Source organism: Ranitomeya imitator, chromosome 5, assembly GCF_032444005.1.
Source record: "Ranitomeya imitator isolate aRanImi1 chromosome 5, aRanImi1.pri, whole genome shotgun sequence".
In the NCBI taxonomy this organism is placed as follows: Eukaryota; Metazoa; Chordata; class Amphibia; order Anura; family Dendrobatidae; genus Ranitomeya; species Ranitomeya imitator.
The window spans coordinates 398,511,595-398,529,700 of NC_091286.1; the positions used below are offsets into that span (position 1 = coordinate 398,511,595).

The following is an 18,106-nucleotide window of genomic DNA, read 5'->3' on the forward strand; positions in this document are numbered from 1 at the left end:
CTCATGCACAATCGGACAGGTAGAACTGGTGGTTTCCTGGTATCTCTGCTTTCTTCCTGCAAATGTTTCACTTTATATGTGTTTTTCTGATGGTGATTTGTGTATTTAATAGTCTATGTGAACTTTCAATAAATTATGTTTTTTTACTTACTGTACCTAAAAGCTCTTGTTTCTCCTTGTGTATATATATATATATATATATATATATATATATATATATATATTCTAGAGTGGGTACCTCCCTTTCTTTCTATTTGGATGGTCTAATTATAGCCCTATTTGCTGACAATAATATGTCAATGAGGTTTTTGTGGCTACTTTACAGAAGGTCTCCTAATCATCGCTCTTGCTGGCTGAAGCTGTGTGTTTGTTCATATGTACTGTTGTTGCTAATAATACAATGATAGCAGTGTACACTCGAGAACAAACCAACGATGACTGAATGTGTTACAGCAGATCTTATACTGAACTTTATAGTTCTACTATTCCTACAGGTCTGCTGCTCACCAGAACTGTCACTCATGGAGGAGTGGCCACCTTGCCACAAACCAAGTGAAAGACTGGAAAGCTGTGTGCTCTTCAAAAGACATCTTGATAATAAACCTTAAATGCACCAAAAGTGAGATGAATTTGAGTAGTTGGCTGTTGAGTTACATCTTTCTCCATGGTGATATCTTTCTGCACGGTGATATCTTTCTGAATGGGGACATCTTTCTGCATGGTGTCATCCTTCTGCATGGTGACATCTTTCTGCGTGGTGACATCTTTCTCCGTGGTGATATCTTTCTGCACGGTGATATCTTTCTGCATGGTGACGACATCTTTCTGCGTGGTGACAACTTTCTGCGTGGTGACATCTTTCTGCGTGGTGACATCTTTCTGCGTGGTGACATCTTTCTGCGAGGTGACATCTTTCTCCGTGGTGACATCTTTCTCCGTGGTGACATCTTTCTCCATGGTGACATCCTTCTCCGTGGTGACATCTTTCAGCGTGGTGACATCTTTCTGCGAGGTGACATATTTCTCCGTGGTGACATCTTTCTCCGTGGTGACATCTTTCTGCATGGTGACATCTTTCTGCGTGGTGACATCTTTCTGCGTGGTGACATCTTTCTCCGTGGTGACATCTTTCTCTGTGGTGATATCTTTCTGCACGGTGACATCTTTCTGCATGGTGACATCTTTCTGCATGGTGACATCTTTCTGCGTGGTGACATCTTTCTGTGAGGTGACATCTTTCTGCGAGGTGGCATCTTTTTTAATTTAAGAAAGACTACATATATAAATGGGTTGTTTCTTAAGCATGCACATTGATTTCTGCATAGCACACTGAGATTATAGGCCAGTTACAGAAATGTCAGCACTTTTGCCACGACTGATTCAGTAAATGCTTGTATTCCCTGCGAAATAACAATTCTGAATCATCTTTTGCTTAAACATTTTTTCATAATTCAACCTCAAAATGTTTGAACAAATATTCAACTGGATGTTACCATTTTTTTTGCCAGTGGAGTGTGTACCTACATTATGACAACAAATTCTAAGGGGACAGAATGTGCAGGAACGTACCCTATAAACAAGAGGAATGGAAACAACTCATGTGACTTTTGAAGTAGAATATCATACAGAACAATGCAGAGATCTAAGCAAAGCCACTCCGTAATTATTTCATTGTGAATACAAATATTTACTAAAACACTAAATACACTTTTCAAATGGGTATTTCTAGTCTGGAAGTGCTATCTTGATAGGTACTCCTACTACAAAGCTGAAATGGAAATCCCAGTAATTTACTTACTAGGGACGGGTTTCTGCTACACAAATATTTGTGCGGTCACAAAAAAATTTGAGGCTGACATGAAATTTTTTTTGCACTAATACTCTTCTAGATAATTGTGTAGTATTCAATAATTAAAGCAACATGTCTAGATAGTTAGTTACTTCAACTTACAATCATAATATACTCATAACTAGAGATAAGCGAACATCGTTGGCTCCCTCCTTATTCGGTAAGCTGTAGCGCTTACCGAACAAGCTGCCGCAGGAACCCAGATACCTGGAGCGCTCCCGATAATCAAGTGTCCGGTGCGGCAGCTGCATGTGTCAAAGCTGTGTGACAGTCACAATACATGTATGGAGAGCTAGAGAGCCTGTGTGTTGTGACCTTCAAACAGCCGCTACACATGCAGCTGTGGCACCGGACACCTGATTACCGGGAGCGTTCCAGGTATTTGGGTTCCTGCAGCAGCTATTCAGTAAGCTCTACTAGCGAGCTGAATAAGGAGGGAGCCGACGATATTCGCTCATGTCTACTCATAACCTGCTGTTTTGTCAAATGTTTAAATCCCAATGATTTGAATTGGTGGCAGATGTGCAGTACCCAGCCGTGGCCGCTATATGGTCGAAGGAGCTGTGCAGCCTCTTCTGACCGCCACCAACACTAGGAGAATCTGATCGGCGGGGGTGCTAAGTGTCGCACCACCATAGATCGTACAGTGATGAACAAGAAAACCCCTTTAAAGTATCAGTTAAACGTCAGCGTGTTTCAGAAACAAATATCCCTGGCTGATTCATTCTGACTAATATTGCCCGAGGTTTTGCCAGCACAGATCAGGTGACACATCCTTGTGTTGGAGCAATATCAAATGTCTGGAAAGGTGTCCACCATAAATGAAAAATAAAGGAACGTGTTCTCAAAGACTGCAGGTTTGAGTCCTGCAACCTCACGCAATGAGCACTACGTATATGTATAGTGTACAACTGAGTACACAGTATAACAATATAATCTTTCTGAATTAGCACAATTAGCACTTTATAAACTGAATATATTCGGTCAGACTATATGTTTCACGCCAGTGTTGAGAATTAAGGAAACACTAAGCGGCCCAGGATTCACCACAATGTGCCAAAGGTACTAAACGAAACTGATGGAAAATCTATTCAAGACCACTCCAAGCCATCTATTTAATTAATTTAATGGAAATTAAAGAACAGAGCCTTCTGCTGGAGTTCCTTTCCATACCTGCTTTTAATAATTTATTTCACCGGTGTAATTTTCAAGGCTTCCAATTTCCTTTGTGTTTCGCAAATGCACATTTACAAGCAGCTGGAATTAGTCCAATATATAATGAATATGATTTAAGTCTTACCAGTCTTACACTTACATTACACATTCTCTGGCGTCCCCAATTCACCACTCTGCTAATTGTACTAAGTAATACACCGCCATCACTAATGCTGTTATTTTACCGATAAACTGAATACAATGAAGGAATTAAATAAAATAATACATTTCAATGATTTTGGAAACTTGCCGCTAAAGATTTACTTCAATTTATGGATGCAGTCTAATAATTTTGTTAAGTGTAAATTGGAAGTGGTTATATTTTGTACTAGAGTTAATACGAAAAAAAAAATCACTCATACACAATGTGTTTTTCCCCCAAGAAAAAGCCAAAAGGCGAAACTGAAGAGCTGAATGGATGATCCCTTTACAGATATGATATTTAATGTGTTACTTTAAAGACATTTTTAGTAAGTATAATAGGCTCCATGGTGCATTACTATTGCATTAATTTTACTCATTTTAGTTTGCTTCCAAACTTTGTATAACTGTATTCAACCTAACAATGTATGATAATTATTACCAAGAACCCTGCTAGCTTTACAATTAGATAAAATTCAGATTATCATCTCAGAATCTTAAGGCAAAGTTAAATTAAAGGGGTTGTCCGGCCTTAGGGTACGAGTCTGCTGACAGCTTTGATTGGAACCTGTTGTAAATTTATTCATACTGGAGGATTAACAGGGGAAGAATACAGTGCAAAGTATTTACTAAAAAGGACATGTTGGGAGAACTGAGAGATCCTCTTTAATTCGGCACAGGCCCGGTTTAGGACTCTAGTGATGCGCCAGCTAATGTCAGATTGTAGAACCCATCTATCTTATTGCTTTCTTTCTGTTGCAAATATCTGCCAGGAATGAGATACTGAACAGCAAACTTTCCCCTGGTACGGAGCAGAATGTATAATTAGGAGCTCCCGCGCGGTCAGTCACATGATATTACAGTTCCACCGATTCATTCAAAAACCATAAACACTGAAACGCTGCTGCTGCTGCTGACAGAACATAGATGTATCGACCATTCCTACTTGTGCAGGCCTCTATCAGCATTACGTTCTGAGCTTATTCTGCGCTGCCTTTTTTAACCAATGAATTATTGAAATAATAAAAATAGATTAGATTGTGTTCAGCGAAAATGCTCTGCTTACCACATGTATTCTGATGCATTATAACAAATTATTTTAGGCAGATCTGGGCTATTTGTGCTTGCATTTTTTCAGCAGTACTAATGATATTGTTATGAATCACCTTCTGCAACTCCTCTGAGGTTACAAAACATAACGATCATTTTTCACCAAGGCTACCAATGCCTAAGCTAGTTTTCATAGCCAACGTGTCTTCAGAAAATGACCTACTGCTTAAACCAGGTTATTATGTGAAATTTATTTAACAAAATGTATTTTATATTTTTGTATAGCTAAAATCATGATCTCCTATGAACGTCGGCCACAGGCTGGCTTTCACAGGAGAATCGTAATGACAGGCACAGGGCCATGAGCAGACCCCCGGCTCTCATGATAACCCATTGGCACCCCACATCAATTCATGGACGCGCTGATGGGAGTGTGGAACGATACGCCCCCTTGCCAGTGCATGATAAATGCCGCTGTCAGAGATTGACAGCGGCATTTAACAGGTTAACAATCACTTGGTGCCACCCACACTTGTTAGAGGCAGGTCTTGGCTATAACACACAGCCACCACCTGCCGAGTGTTGCGAGCCTGCATCAAAATCAGGAACACGACTTTTGACGTACATGTACGTCAAAAGTCGTGAAGGGGTCAAAAGCTGAAATTGCATGCAAACATAACCACCTGCTTGAATGTTCAAGAAGTTGTCCTGGACTTTACTGATGAAGATGGCATAGATAATTAATGTGAGATTACTGGCACTTGTCAGCCAGCACCCCCACTCCAAAGCTGAAATCTACATTGGCAGAGGTGGTCGAATAAAAGTGAAACACGAGGAAATACACAGCAACACTGTACATTGCTTAGTGGCCGCTTCTGCATACTCCACTTTCTACCTCTCCCATTTTTCCATTTTAAAGCTGTGTATATTTGTAACATGTATGTGCATCTGTTTGTAATTAGCCACGCCAATGGAGCACCGAAGCCTCTGGAACGCCCACCAGGGCTCCCTTGTTAAAGGAAAGATCTTTAAAGGGGTTAGTTGAATAATAAAAGTTTGTAACGCCACCTGTGATATTTGGTCAGGGGTGACCGACGCTGCTTAAAGGGGTCCACTGGGGTGATGTTATGGCAGCAGGGATGGTATGGCTTCCCACAGGTGAAGCTGGGTCCTCAGGGCTCCCGATGTATTAGGGACAGGTGGTAGGTGGTGTAGAAAGACACAGAGGGCACAGGGTTGCAGTCTCTTTACTGTATGATTCAGGCAGCCACAGTCCAGGGTACCTGATCACAGGTGCTGGTGTTGGTCCGGCTGGCTTGGAAGCGTCTCAGGAATCGCCCTAACAAGGTGGAGTTGAAAGCCTTCCTTCTAGCGCTGTGTTGTTGTAGTCCCTAACTGCCTTAGGCCTCTCACAATGTCCTCACGTTCTCTCTGTCCCCCTTTAGGTAGGACCCTAACCTGTACGACAGGTAACTAGAGGCTTTTTACAGGATCTGTATCACGACCCGGGGCTCTATCTGTTACTGTGTCCTCGGGTGTTAATGGTGAACAGAAAAGAAATATATCTTTGTACCGTGTTAGCCAGTAGATAGAAAAATATTTAGAATTGAGAGTCCTCAGTGGTTAATACCTTTTAATGGCTAACTGTTAGCCATTGAAAGGTATCAACCACTGAGGACTCAATTCTAAATGGTGAACAGGTAACTTGAAATCTAGCTGTCCGCCGGTTTCTGCCATGGGGCATGAAGTTACCCCCACAACCTCGGTCTTCGGGCTACCGGTATATACGCTCAGCGTGGAGGAAGTTCAGTCACAACTACTCTCTCCAGCTCTTCACTTCACCTTTGCTCCTTCCTTTTTTCAGTCTATTTACAAGTTGCTCTGCTCTCTTTTTACTTCCCAGGAGCTGCAGAATCATCACTAGTCTGCACTGCCCCAGCTTTCCTTCCTCACTCCTCGCTCTCCTCTCACCAACTGTCTAACTCTCCCCAAATGCCTAGCAACTGGCTCTTCCTCACGACCAGAGAGAGCAGCTCCCCTGAAGTCGGGTGTAGAGCTCGCCCTTCTGGCCTGGAGTCAAAACGGTGTTCTATGTGCTGAATTCCTGCCAAAGGGATCCTTCCTCGCTTCCAAGCATGACATCACTCTCCCCGTGAGGAAAGCAATGCCACTGTAACAACCGGTTACCTGGAGTGTTACACCTCCTCATTTCAATATACACTAAAAGTTATTTTTTCTGTACCAGTAACAGCTAGCCAAGTCCCCTACCACACTGTATAGCCCATATAAAATGCATTTTGGGGGTGACTGACCATGTGTTTATTAAGGGCACTGCATATACAAACTTTTTGGGGGTGAAAAATCTTTTAAAAAAAATCTACGTTTCTCCAGTCCAAATGATTAATTTGATAACATAGGAATTGGACCTTATTTAAAACGCATTTTGGGGGTGATCAATTCCTTTTAGGCTATGTGCCCATGTTGCATTTTTTTATGCCTTTGCAGCGGAAACGCTCAAAAAACGCATTCCCATGCAATCCTATGGGATTCTGCAAATGCTGTGCCCATACTGCAGATTTTCCTGCTGCGGAATCGCATAGCGGTAAAATCCACAACATGTTCATTACTTCTGTGTAATTGCAGTGATTCTGACGCCATAGGATTGCATTGAAAAGCTCACTTTATGCATGTGGCTAAGCCCACCATGCGTAAAGTGAGCGCTTCATTTGTGGATGCTACCCAGGGTCTGGAAGAGAGGAGACTCTCCTCCAGGCCCTAGGCACAATATCCCTATAAAAAAAAAGAATTAAAATAAAAAATAGGGATATACTTACCATCTAATGGCCCCCCGAAGTCCTCCCGGCTCTCAGAGGTGCACGTGGCGGCTTTCGTTCCCAGGGATACATTGCATGAATCACCTGAGATGATGTCGCGGTCATGCGACCGCAACATCACATATGTCCTTCGTGCAAAGCATCCCTGGGAACGGAACGTACCGGGAGCGCCGCTGAGGAGATCGAGGGCCATCAGAAGGTGAGAATAACCATATTCTTTATTTTTTTATTATTTTTAACATTCTATCTTTTACTATTGATGCTGCATAGGCAGCATCAATAGTAAAAAGTTCGTCAGAAGTGTGACAAACCTGTCAATCACCTTTCCAAGCGATGCTTCAAATTGCTTCTAAAAGCTCAAGCATTCTGCAAGCTAAAAACGCTTGTGTTTTGAGGGGAAAACGCATGCAAATTCCGCATACGTTTTACCCGCGGCAGCGAGTTGCTGAAATTCTGCGGACATTTCCGCAGCATTTCTGCAACATGGGCACATAGCCTTAAGGTGTAATCATACAGACACATGGGTGAGTCAACTCCAACCAAGTGGTATAGAAATAAAGAAAATGTACAAGAAGGTTCCCTATAATATTGCTGTCCTGTGACCTAACATCAACGTCCATTGCTCCACACTTTAGTCTTTCTTATTTGCCCAATCACGGATGCAGGCTATACAGAATTAAACACAGAACACAGAATTAAATATTGTAAAAAAAAAAAAAAAAAAAGTTTCATTGCGTATTATATGAATTTGCAAAACGAAAATGTCAGTATAAATAGATTCCCTTTAAAAGAGAATAAATACATAGGGCAGTGTAGTATAAATCATTTTCCAAGGCTGCTATTTAAGTAGCTATTGATTTTCAGGCTAGTGGGCTGCTGGAAATGACAAGCGAGTTCATTCTTCTTAATATACAGTGAGTGGCTGAGTGTTTTTCAATAAAATGTAATGTTCAGATATTGCACCATAATAAACAACAAATGACACTGCTACCCATGTTCCACCTTAACCCCTTAGCGACCGCCGATACGCCTTTTAACGGCGGCCGCTAAGGGTACTTAAACCACAGCGCCGTTAATTAACGGCGCTGTGGAAAAAGTAAATAGCGCCCCCCAGAGTCGGATTTTCTCCGGGGTCTCGGCTGCCGGGGGTAGCCGAGACCCCAGAGAACATGATTCGGGGGGGGGTTTTACCCACCCCGCATTTGCGATCGCCGGTAATTAACCGTTTACCGGCAATCGCAAAAAAAAAAGCGATATCTTTTTAATTTCTCTATCCTCCGATGTGATCGCACATAGAGAAAAGGGGTCCCAGGTAGCCCCCCAATACTTACCTATCTCCCCCGATGCTCCCCGTGGCTCCCGGTGGGCGCCGCCATCTTGAAAATGGCGGGCGCATGCGCAGTGCGCCCGCCGGCCGGCCCCACGAAAATCTTTGGGGTCTCAGCTGCCGGGGGTAGCCGAGACCCCAAAGAGCATGATCTAGGGCTAGGGTTAGGGCTAGGGTTAGGGGTAGGGTTAGGGGTAGGGTTAGGGGTAGGGCTAGGGTTAGGGCTAGGGTTAGGGCTAGGGTTAGGGCTAGGGGTAGGGTTAGGGCTAGGGGTAGGGTTAAAGCTAAATTTAGGGTTAGGGTTGGGGCTAAATTTAGAGTTAGGGTTGGCGCTAAATTTAGGGTTAGGCTTCTTTCACACTTACGTCGGTACGGGGCCGTCGCAATGCATCGGCCCGACATACCGACGCACGTTGTGAAAATTGTGCACAACATGGGCAGCGGATGTAGTTTTTCAACGCATCCGCTGCCCAATCTATGTCCTGGGGAGGAGGGGGCGGAGTTACGGCCACGCATGCGCGGTCAGAAATGGCGGATGCGACGTACAAAAAAACGTTACATTGAACTTTTTTGTGCTGACGGTCCGCCATAACACTGATCCAGTGCACTACGGACGCGACGTGTGGCCATCCGTCACGATCCGTCGGCAATACAAGTCTATGGGCAAAAAACGCATCCTGCGGGCACATTTGCAGGATCCGTTTCTTGTCCAAAATGACGGATTGCGACGGATGCCAAACGACGCAAGTGTGAAAGTAGCCTTAGGGCTAGGGTTAGGGTTGGGGCTAAAGTTAGGGTTAGGGTTGGGGCTAAAGTTAGGGTTAGAGTTGGGATTAGGGTTAGGGTTTGGATTAGGGTTGGAATTAGGATTAGGGTTGGCATTAGGGTTACGCTTGGGATTAGGGTTAGGTTTGGGATTAGGGTTAAGGTTAGGGTTGTGATTAGGGGTGTATTGGGATTAGGGTTAGGTTTGAGGTTAGTGTTGAGATTAGGATTAGGGGTGTGTTGGATTTAGTTTTTTGATTAGGGTTATGGTTAGGGTTGACATTAGGGTTGTTTTGGGGTAAGGGTTGGGATTATCGTTAGGGTTAGTGATTAGGATTATGGATCGGGTTGGGATTAGGGTTAGGGGTGTGTTGGAGTTGGGTTGGAGCTAGAATTGGGGGGTTTCCACTGTTTAGGTACATCAGGGGGTGTCCAAACACGACAGCCAATTTTGCGCTCAAAAAGTCAAATGGTGCTCCCTCCCTTCTGAGCTCTGCCGTGCGCCCAAACAGTGGGTTACCCCCACATATTTGGCATCAGCATACTCGGGATAAATTGGACAACAACTTCTGGGGTCCAATTTCTCTTGTTACCCTTGTGAAAATAAAAACTTGGGGGCTACAAAATCCTTTTTGTGGAAAAATATATATATATTTTTTTTATGACTCTGCAATATAAGTCTGCATTCCAAAACGGCGCTCCTTCCCTTCCGAGCTCTGCCGTGCGCCCAAACAGTGGTTTACCCCCACATATGGGGCATCAGCGTACTCAGGATAAATTGGACAACAACATTAGTGGTCCAATTTCTCCTGTTACCCTTGTGAAAATAAAAACTTGGGGGCTACAATATCTTTTGTGAAAAAAAAAAATTTATTTTCACGACTCTGCATTCTAAACTTCTGTGAAGCACTTGGGCATTCAAAGTTCTCACCACACATCTAGATAAGTTCGTTGGGGGGTCTAGTTTCCAAAATGAGGTCACTTGTGGGGGGTTACTACAGTTTAGGTACATCAGGGGCTCTGCAATCGCAACATAATGCCCACAGACCATTCTATCAAAGTCTGCATTCCAAAAAGGCGCTCCTTCCATTCCGAGCTCTGCCGTGCGCCCAAACAGTGGTTTACCCCCACATGTGGGGTACCAGCATACTCAGGACAAATTGGACAACAACTTTTGGGGTCCAATTTCTCTTGTTACCCTTGTGAAAATAAAAACTTGGGGGCTAAAAAATCTTTTTTGTGGAAAAAAAAAATATTTTTTATTTTCACGACTCTGCATTATAAACTTCTGTGAAGCACTTGGGCATTCAAAGTTCTCACCACACATCTAGATAAGTTCCATGGGGGGTCTAGTTTCCAAAATGGGGTCACTTGTGGGGGATTTCTACTGTTTAGGCACATCAGGGGCTCTCCAAATGCGACATGGCGTCCAATCTCAATTCCAGCCAATTCTACATTGAAAAAGTAAAACGGCACTCCTTCTCTTCCAAGCTCTGCGGTGCGCCCAAACAGTGGTTTACCCCCACATATCGGGTATCAGCGTACTCAGGAGAAATTGCACAACAACTTTTGTGGTCTAATTTCTCCTGTTACCCTTGTGAAAATAAAAATTTGTGGGCAAAAAAATCATTTTTGTAGAAAAAAATGCGATTTTTTTTTTCACGGCTCTACATTATAAACTTCTGTGAAGCACATGGGGGTTCAAAGTGCTCACCACACATCTAGATAAGTTCCTTAAGGGGTCTAGTTTCCAAAATGGGGTCACTTGTGGGGCATTTCTACTGTTTAGGCACATCAGGGGCTCTCCAAACGCGACATGGCGTCCAATCTCAATTCCAGCCAATTCTACATTGAAAAAGTAAAACGGCACTCCTTCTCTTCCAAGCTCTGCGGTGCGCCCAAACAGTGGTTTACCCCCACATATTGGGTATCAGCGTACTCCGTAGAAATTGCACAACAACTTTTGTGGTCTAATTTCTCCTGTTACCCTTGTGAAAATAAAAATTTGTGGGCAAAAAGATCATTTTTGTAGAAAAAATGCGATTTTTTTTTCACGGCTCTACATTATAAACTTCTGTGAAGCACATAGGGGTTCAAAGTGCTCACGACACATCTAGATAAGTTCCTTAAGGGGTCTAGTTTCCAAAATGGGGTCACTTGTGGGGGGTTTCTTCTGTTTAGGCACATCAGAGGCTCTCCAAACGCGACATGGCGTCCAATCTCAATTCCAGCCAATTCTACATTGAAAAAGTAAAACGGCGCTCCTTCACTTCCAAGCTCTGCGGTGCGCCCAAACAGTGGTTTACCCTCACATATGGGGTATCAACGTATTCAGGAGAAATCGCACAACAACTTTTGTGGTCTAATTTCTCCTGTTACCCTTGTGAAAATAAGAATTTGTGGGCAAAAAGATCATTTTTGTAGAAAAAATGCGATTTTTTTTTCACGGCTCTACATTATAAACTTCTGTGAAGCACATAGGGGTTCAAAGTGCTCACAACACATCTAGATAAGTTCCTTAAGGGGTCTAGTTTCCAAAATGGTGTCACTTGTGGGGGGTTTCCACTGTTTAGGCACATCAGGGGCTCTCTAAACGTGACATGGTGTCCGATCTCAATTCCAGCCAATTCTGCATTGAAAAAGTCAAACGGCGCTCCTTCACTTCTAAGTTCTGCGGTGCGCCCAAAAAGTGGTTTACCCCCACATATGGGGTATTGGCGTATTCAGGAGAAATTGCATAACAAAATTTATGGTTACATTTCTGTTTTTACACTTGTGAAAATAAAAAAAATGGTTCTGAATTAAGATGTTTGCAAAAAAAAGTTAAATGTTCATTTTTTCCTTCCACATTGTTTCAGTTCCTGTGAAGCACGTAAAGGGTTAATAAACTTCTTGAATGTGGTTTTGAGAACCTTGAGGGGTGTAGTTTTTAGAATGGTGTCACACTTCATTATTTTCTATCATATAGACCGCTCAAAATGACTTCACATGTGATGTGGTCCCTAAAAAAAAATGGTGTTGTAAAAATGAGAAATTGCTGGTCAACTTTTAACCCTTATAACTCCCTAACAAAAAAAATTTTGTTTCCAAAATTGTGCTGATGTAAAGTAGACATGTGGGAAATGTTATTTATTAACTATTTTTCGTGACATATCTCACTGATTTAAGGGCATAAAAATACAAAGTTTGAAAATTGCAAAATTTTTAAAATTTTCGCCATATTTCCGTTTTTTTTCATAAATAATCGCAAGTAATATCGAAGAAATGTTACCACTAACATGAAGTACAATATGTCACGAAAAAACAGTCTCAGAATCAGCGGGATCCATTGACGCGTTCCAGAGTTATAACCTCATAAAGGGACAGTGGTCAGAATTGCAAAAATTGGCCCGGTCATTAAAGGGAACCTGTCACCCAGTTTTTTGAGATTGAGATATAAATACTGTTAAATAGGGCCTGCGCTGTGTGTTACTATAGTGTATGTAGTGTACCCCGATTCCCCACCTATGCTGAGAAATAACTTACCAAAGTCGCCGTTTTCGCCTGTCAATCAGGCTGGTCAGGTCGGGAGGGCGTGTTCACAGCGCTGGTTCTTCCTCAGCTTTACGTTGGTGGCGTAGTGGTGTGCGCCTGTTGAAGTGACTAATCCACTGTGGGCACGTGAACAAGCAGCGCGCGATCTGCGCTGTCATCCCTTTCGTCGGTGGGGGCGGCCATCTTCCTGGGGCCGCGCGTGCGCAGATCGAGTGCTCTGCTGCACGGGGCTTCAGGAAAATGGCTGCGGGATGCCGCGCGTGCGCATTAGAGATCGCGGCGGCCATTTTCCCAAAGCCGAGTTTGCATCCTCATACATGGGGAATCAGGGTACACTACATACACTATAGTAACACACAGCGCAGGCCCTATTTAACAGTATTTATATCTCAATCTCAAAAAACGGGGTGACAGGTTCCCTCTAAGTACCAAATTGGCTCTGTCACTAAGGGGTTAAATCATGGAAGATATTTCTTACTTTCTAGACAGTTTGTTTGTACTCTTCCAAATGTAATTAAAACTGAACAATATCATGTAATTGTTTTTATGCAATTATGTGTCAACAATAAGAACCCTTTGATATGATAACACCAAAATTACTGTTCTGTGTCATGTTAGTGCCCTAGTTCCTGAAGTCAAGATCTCACTAAATGCCTAATACATCATTTTTCTGTCGGGGGCAGAGAGTCTTGTCTAGGTACAAAACCACGTCTATTGGCTTTATCCTTACTACAGAGGAAACAAACAGGCGTATCTTACACATTTATCTTGTATGTCTTCATTCTCGACTGATCGTTATCATCAGGGTGCAAAATGTGAAAAAGGTTTTCCACACTTAAACACCATTTTTTATTTTAAAAGTTACAACATGATGTATGGATTCTTTATACCAGTAAGAGCTCCAAATCCCCTCCTAAATACCGGAGTAACACATCCATATGTCGTGGTCCGAGTACGGACTTTGAGGCACGGATTGGCCATTGGTCTCCTGACCTGAACTTCACAGCTTATATATTTCAATGATTTTTTTGGGTTTGGGTTGGGAAACCCATGGCAAATCCGGCAGTGTGAATGCCACCTTATATAGAATTTTTATTTTTCATAAAAAATCAAGTCATCCCGATCCATTTTCAGGATCGCTTAGGGAATAACACTTTAAAAGCTAGGCGGATTCTCCTACTCTTTACAATTACAGTATTATACATGAATCAAAAACAAATATGTTAATATGCTCACACACAGACACAATATATATATATATATATATATATATATATATGTTGTAAGGATTTCACTCACTCAGCTGCGACGGCTGACACTCAGGAGACGTGTTCCTTTAAAGTTCACTGGGTTTATTGCTTCATAAACCATGTGGCAAATAACAGAAAGCAAAATGGGCCTTTGGTTCAGGCAAAGAAAAGCAAGTGTCCAGTTCATCCGGCTCAGTCCTGAAGCCGTAACACACTCAGGAGGGTTTCACCTCCACACATATCTGCTGTGTAAAGGATTAGCCAGTCTTATAAAGAGCTAACCCCACCCAGTAACCCATCACATGATTAGCCATGTGGTCTGACATTACCACAGGTCCTGAAACACATATACAAGATTATGTGCAAGAAAGGAATACTCCGGGTTACATTACAGCAACCAGGCACTTATGTGGCACATACCTCCCATCGACTACAAACCCTTTAGCCATGCTACATACCTCCCCCCTCTGCCTAAAGCCGTGGGGCTTGGCACTTTCCCCCACTAAACAAGGGATTCTCGATAGGGCATCCGCATTACCGTGCAGCTTTCCGGCCCTATGTTCCACATGGAAACTGAAGTCCTGCAGGGCTAAGAACCAACGGGTGACTCTAGCATTTCTTCCTTTCGTTTCTCTCATCCACCTAAGCGGGGCATGGTCAGATACCAGTCTAAATTTACGTCCCAGCAGATAGTACCGCAATGTGTCCACTGCCCATTTTATGGCCAAGCACTCCTTCTCAACGACTGAGTAGTTCTTTTCAGATGAGGACAGCTTCCTACTCAGATAGAGAACAGGATGCTCCTCCCCATGTAGTTCTTGGGAAAGGACTGCTCCCACCCCAACATCTGAGGCATCTGTCTGAAGAATAAACTCTTTCTTGAAGTTTGGGGCCATCAGAACGGGTTGCTTACACAAAGCGTTTTTCATTTCTTGGAAGGCTGACTCTGTTTCTTTGGACCACTTAACCATTACTGATTTTGTCCCTTTTAGCAGGTCAGTCAGAGGCGCAGCCATCGTGGCGAAGTTTGGGATGAACCTCCTGTAATATCCCACGATTCCCAGGAAGGCTTTAACTTGTTTCTTGGAAACTGGTTTTGGCCATGTTTGGATTGCCTCCACTTTATTGATTTGGGGTTTTATTTCTCCATGACCCACTATGTATCCAAGGTACTTAGCTTCTTCTTTACCCAAGGCGCACTTCTTCGGGTTTATAGTAAATCCGGCCTCTCTTATAGCATCCAACACCGCTTGGACTTTCTCCAGATGACTCTCCCAGTCCGGGCTAAAGATGACGATATCATCTAGGTACGCAGCAGCGTAGGCCTTATGGGGTGCAAGGACTCTATCCATAGCCCTCTGGAAGGTCGCCGGAGCTCCCTGTAGGCCAAACGGCATCCGGGCATATTGGAAGCATCCATCAGGTGTCGAAAAGGCCGTCTTCTCCTTGGCTTCCTGTGCCATGGGGATCTGCCAATACCCCTTTGTCAAATCCAAGGTGGATATATATCTGGCGTGCCCAAGCCTTTCGATGAGCTCATCAATACGGGGCATGGGATAAGCGTCGAACTTGGAGACTTCATTCAACTTCCGATAGTCGTTGCAAAACCTCCACTCTCCATCAGGTTTTGGGACCAGGACAATTGGGCTCGACCAACCGCTCTTGGATTCCTCAATGACCCCAAGCCTCAACATACGCTCCACTTCCTTGGAGATAACTTCTCGACGAGCCTCAGGAATACGATAAGGTTTCACATTCACCCGCACATGTGGCTCTGTTAGGACCTCGTGCTCTATGACCTTCGTGTATCCTGGCAATTCTGAAAACAGGTCCCTGTTTTTCTGGAGTAACTCCCGGCACTGCTGTTTCTGGGTCTTTGATAGCGTCTCTGCTATAGTAACCGCTCCAACCTCACCTTCTGGGTTGCTTAACAATGATGGAGTTGCTGTCGGCTCTCTATCTTGCCATGGCTTGATGAGGTTGACATGGTAAACTTGGAATGGTTTCCGTCTTCCTGGTTGGTGAATTTTATAATTTACCTCACCAAGTTTCTCGACAACCTCATATGGCCCTTGCCATTTGGCCAAGAACTTGCTTTCCACCGTTGGAACTAACACAAGAACTCGGTCTCCCGGATTGAACTGCCTCACTCTTGCAGACCGGTTGTAGACCCTGGCTTGAGCTTCTTGTGCTTGGAGAAGGTGTTCTTTCACGATAGGCATCACCTATGCAATCCTCTGCTGCATCAGGGCCACATGCTCAATGACGCTTCTGTGGGGTGTGACTTCGGCCTCCCAGGTTTCCTTGGCTATATCCAGGAGTCCTCGTGGATGTCGGCCATATAGAAGCTCAAACGGTGAGAACCCTGTGGAGGCCTGTGGAACTTCACGAATGGAAAACATCAGATAGGGTAAGAGACAATCCCAGTCTCTACCGTCTTTCTCTATAGCTTTTCTCAGCATGCTCTTTAGGGTCTTGTTAAACCTCTCAACAAGGCCATCTGACTGGGGATGGTACACCGAGGTCCTCAACTGGGAGATCTTCAGGGCTTTGCATAACTCCCTCATCACCTTGCTCATGAAAGGTGTACCCTGGTCAGTCAGGATCTCCTTTGACAGACCTGTCCGGGAAAAGACATGGACCAACTCGCGGGCTATGCTTTTTGAGGAAAAATTTCTCAAGGGAATTGCCTCAGGATAGCGTGTGGCATAGTCCAGGATGACTAATATATACTGATGGCCCCGAGCTGATTTAACTAAGGGACCGACCAAGTCCATGGCAATTCTCTCGAACGGTACCTCAATAATGGGCAGTGGCACAAGGGGGTTCCGGAAATGAGGAGTAGGAGCAGTTAGCTGACATGTAGGGCAGGACCTGCAATAGTTCACTATTTCCCGGTGACACCCAGGCCAATAGAACCTCTGCACAACCCGTTCCTGCGTTTTTTCCACCCCCAGGTGTCCACCCAAGATGTGTCAATGGGCCATGTCCAACACTTTCCGTCTATACGGACCCGGCACTATCAACTGCTCTATCAACTCCTTCCGTATTTTCGTGACACGGTACAACAACTCCCCCCTCAACAGAAAATGGGGAAATCTTGTGTCTGCCCCCGGCTCCTGTACCACCCCGTCAATAACTGTGACATTATTAAAGGCTTCCCTCAGAGTGGGGTCCCTATGTTGGGCAGTCCCAAAATTTTCACCGGTAACTTCTAACTCCAGAATGTCAGATGTAGGGGATACTTCCTCCTCATCCCCAACCAGAACACAAAAAGGAAAACTGTCTGCCTCTGGGTGTGGCGATACCCTTCCAGGGTTTACTGGTTCCTTGCCAGGGAGCTCAGAACCATTTCCCCACAAATCCCAAAACAAACAGAAATCCCAGCCAATAATTATAGGGTGCAACAAGTCCTGAACCACGCCGACTATGTGGGACTCAGTGCCACATGCCGTTTCAATGTCCACCCTGGCCATAGGGTAGTCCTTTGCATCACCATGTATGCACCGCACTCCGACCTTCTTTCCTGGGAGCAGGTGGAGAGGAAAAGTGGCCCTCACCAGGGTCACTAGGCTCCCCGAGTCTAACAGTGCCGCTACTGCTCGACCGTTCACCTTTACGGGACACGCTTGAGGTCCCTCGTTGGATGGAGAGTTCACACTACAGGCTGGATACGCATAGTATGAACAACGGCGTCCCATGCTGCAGTCCATATGCTCAGTGGTTTGGGAACAACGGGCAGCTATATGTCCTGGCTTGTGGCACCTCCAACAAATAATATCACCCGTGGGGACCTTGGGCACCACCTCCCCCGCCCTTTGTGACCTTGGACGCACCACCCCTTTTTGGGACTCAGCTGCCTTCTGGGACCCCCAGTACGGCATGGGCTGCCTCCCGAAGGAGCCTTCCAACCCTTGGTATCTCTCAACCAGTCCGATCAGCTCGTCGGCATTCTGGGGATCACCCTGGGCAACCCAAGACTGTATAGGCCTCGGGAGGGAATGGACAAACCGATCCATCATCACCCGTTCTACCATCTGTGCAGGCGCAGAGGATTCTGGCTGCAGCCATTTCTGGACCAGGTGCAACAGATCAAACATTTGGGAACGAGGTGGTTTGTCCCGGTGATAGCCCCAGGAGT

The 18,106-nt window shown here is 44.4% G+C and overlaps 1 protein-coding gene across 1 annotated transcript; it reads right to left on the reverse strand.

Moving 5' to 3' along the window:
- Positions 1–579: 579 nt before the first annotated feature.
- Positions 580–2,100, reverse strand: LOC138637769 (300 kDa antigen AG231-like). The gene is made up of 2 exons (XM_069726687.1): positions 2,028–2,100; positions 580–1,253 (listed from the first exon to the last, which is right to left on the reverse strand). Exons 1-2 carry the CDS (start codon positions 2,098–2,100, stop codon positions 580–582), a joined length of 747 nt encoding a protein of 248 aa, XP_069582788.1.
- Positions 2,101–18,106: the final 16,006 nt, after the last annotated feature.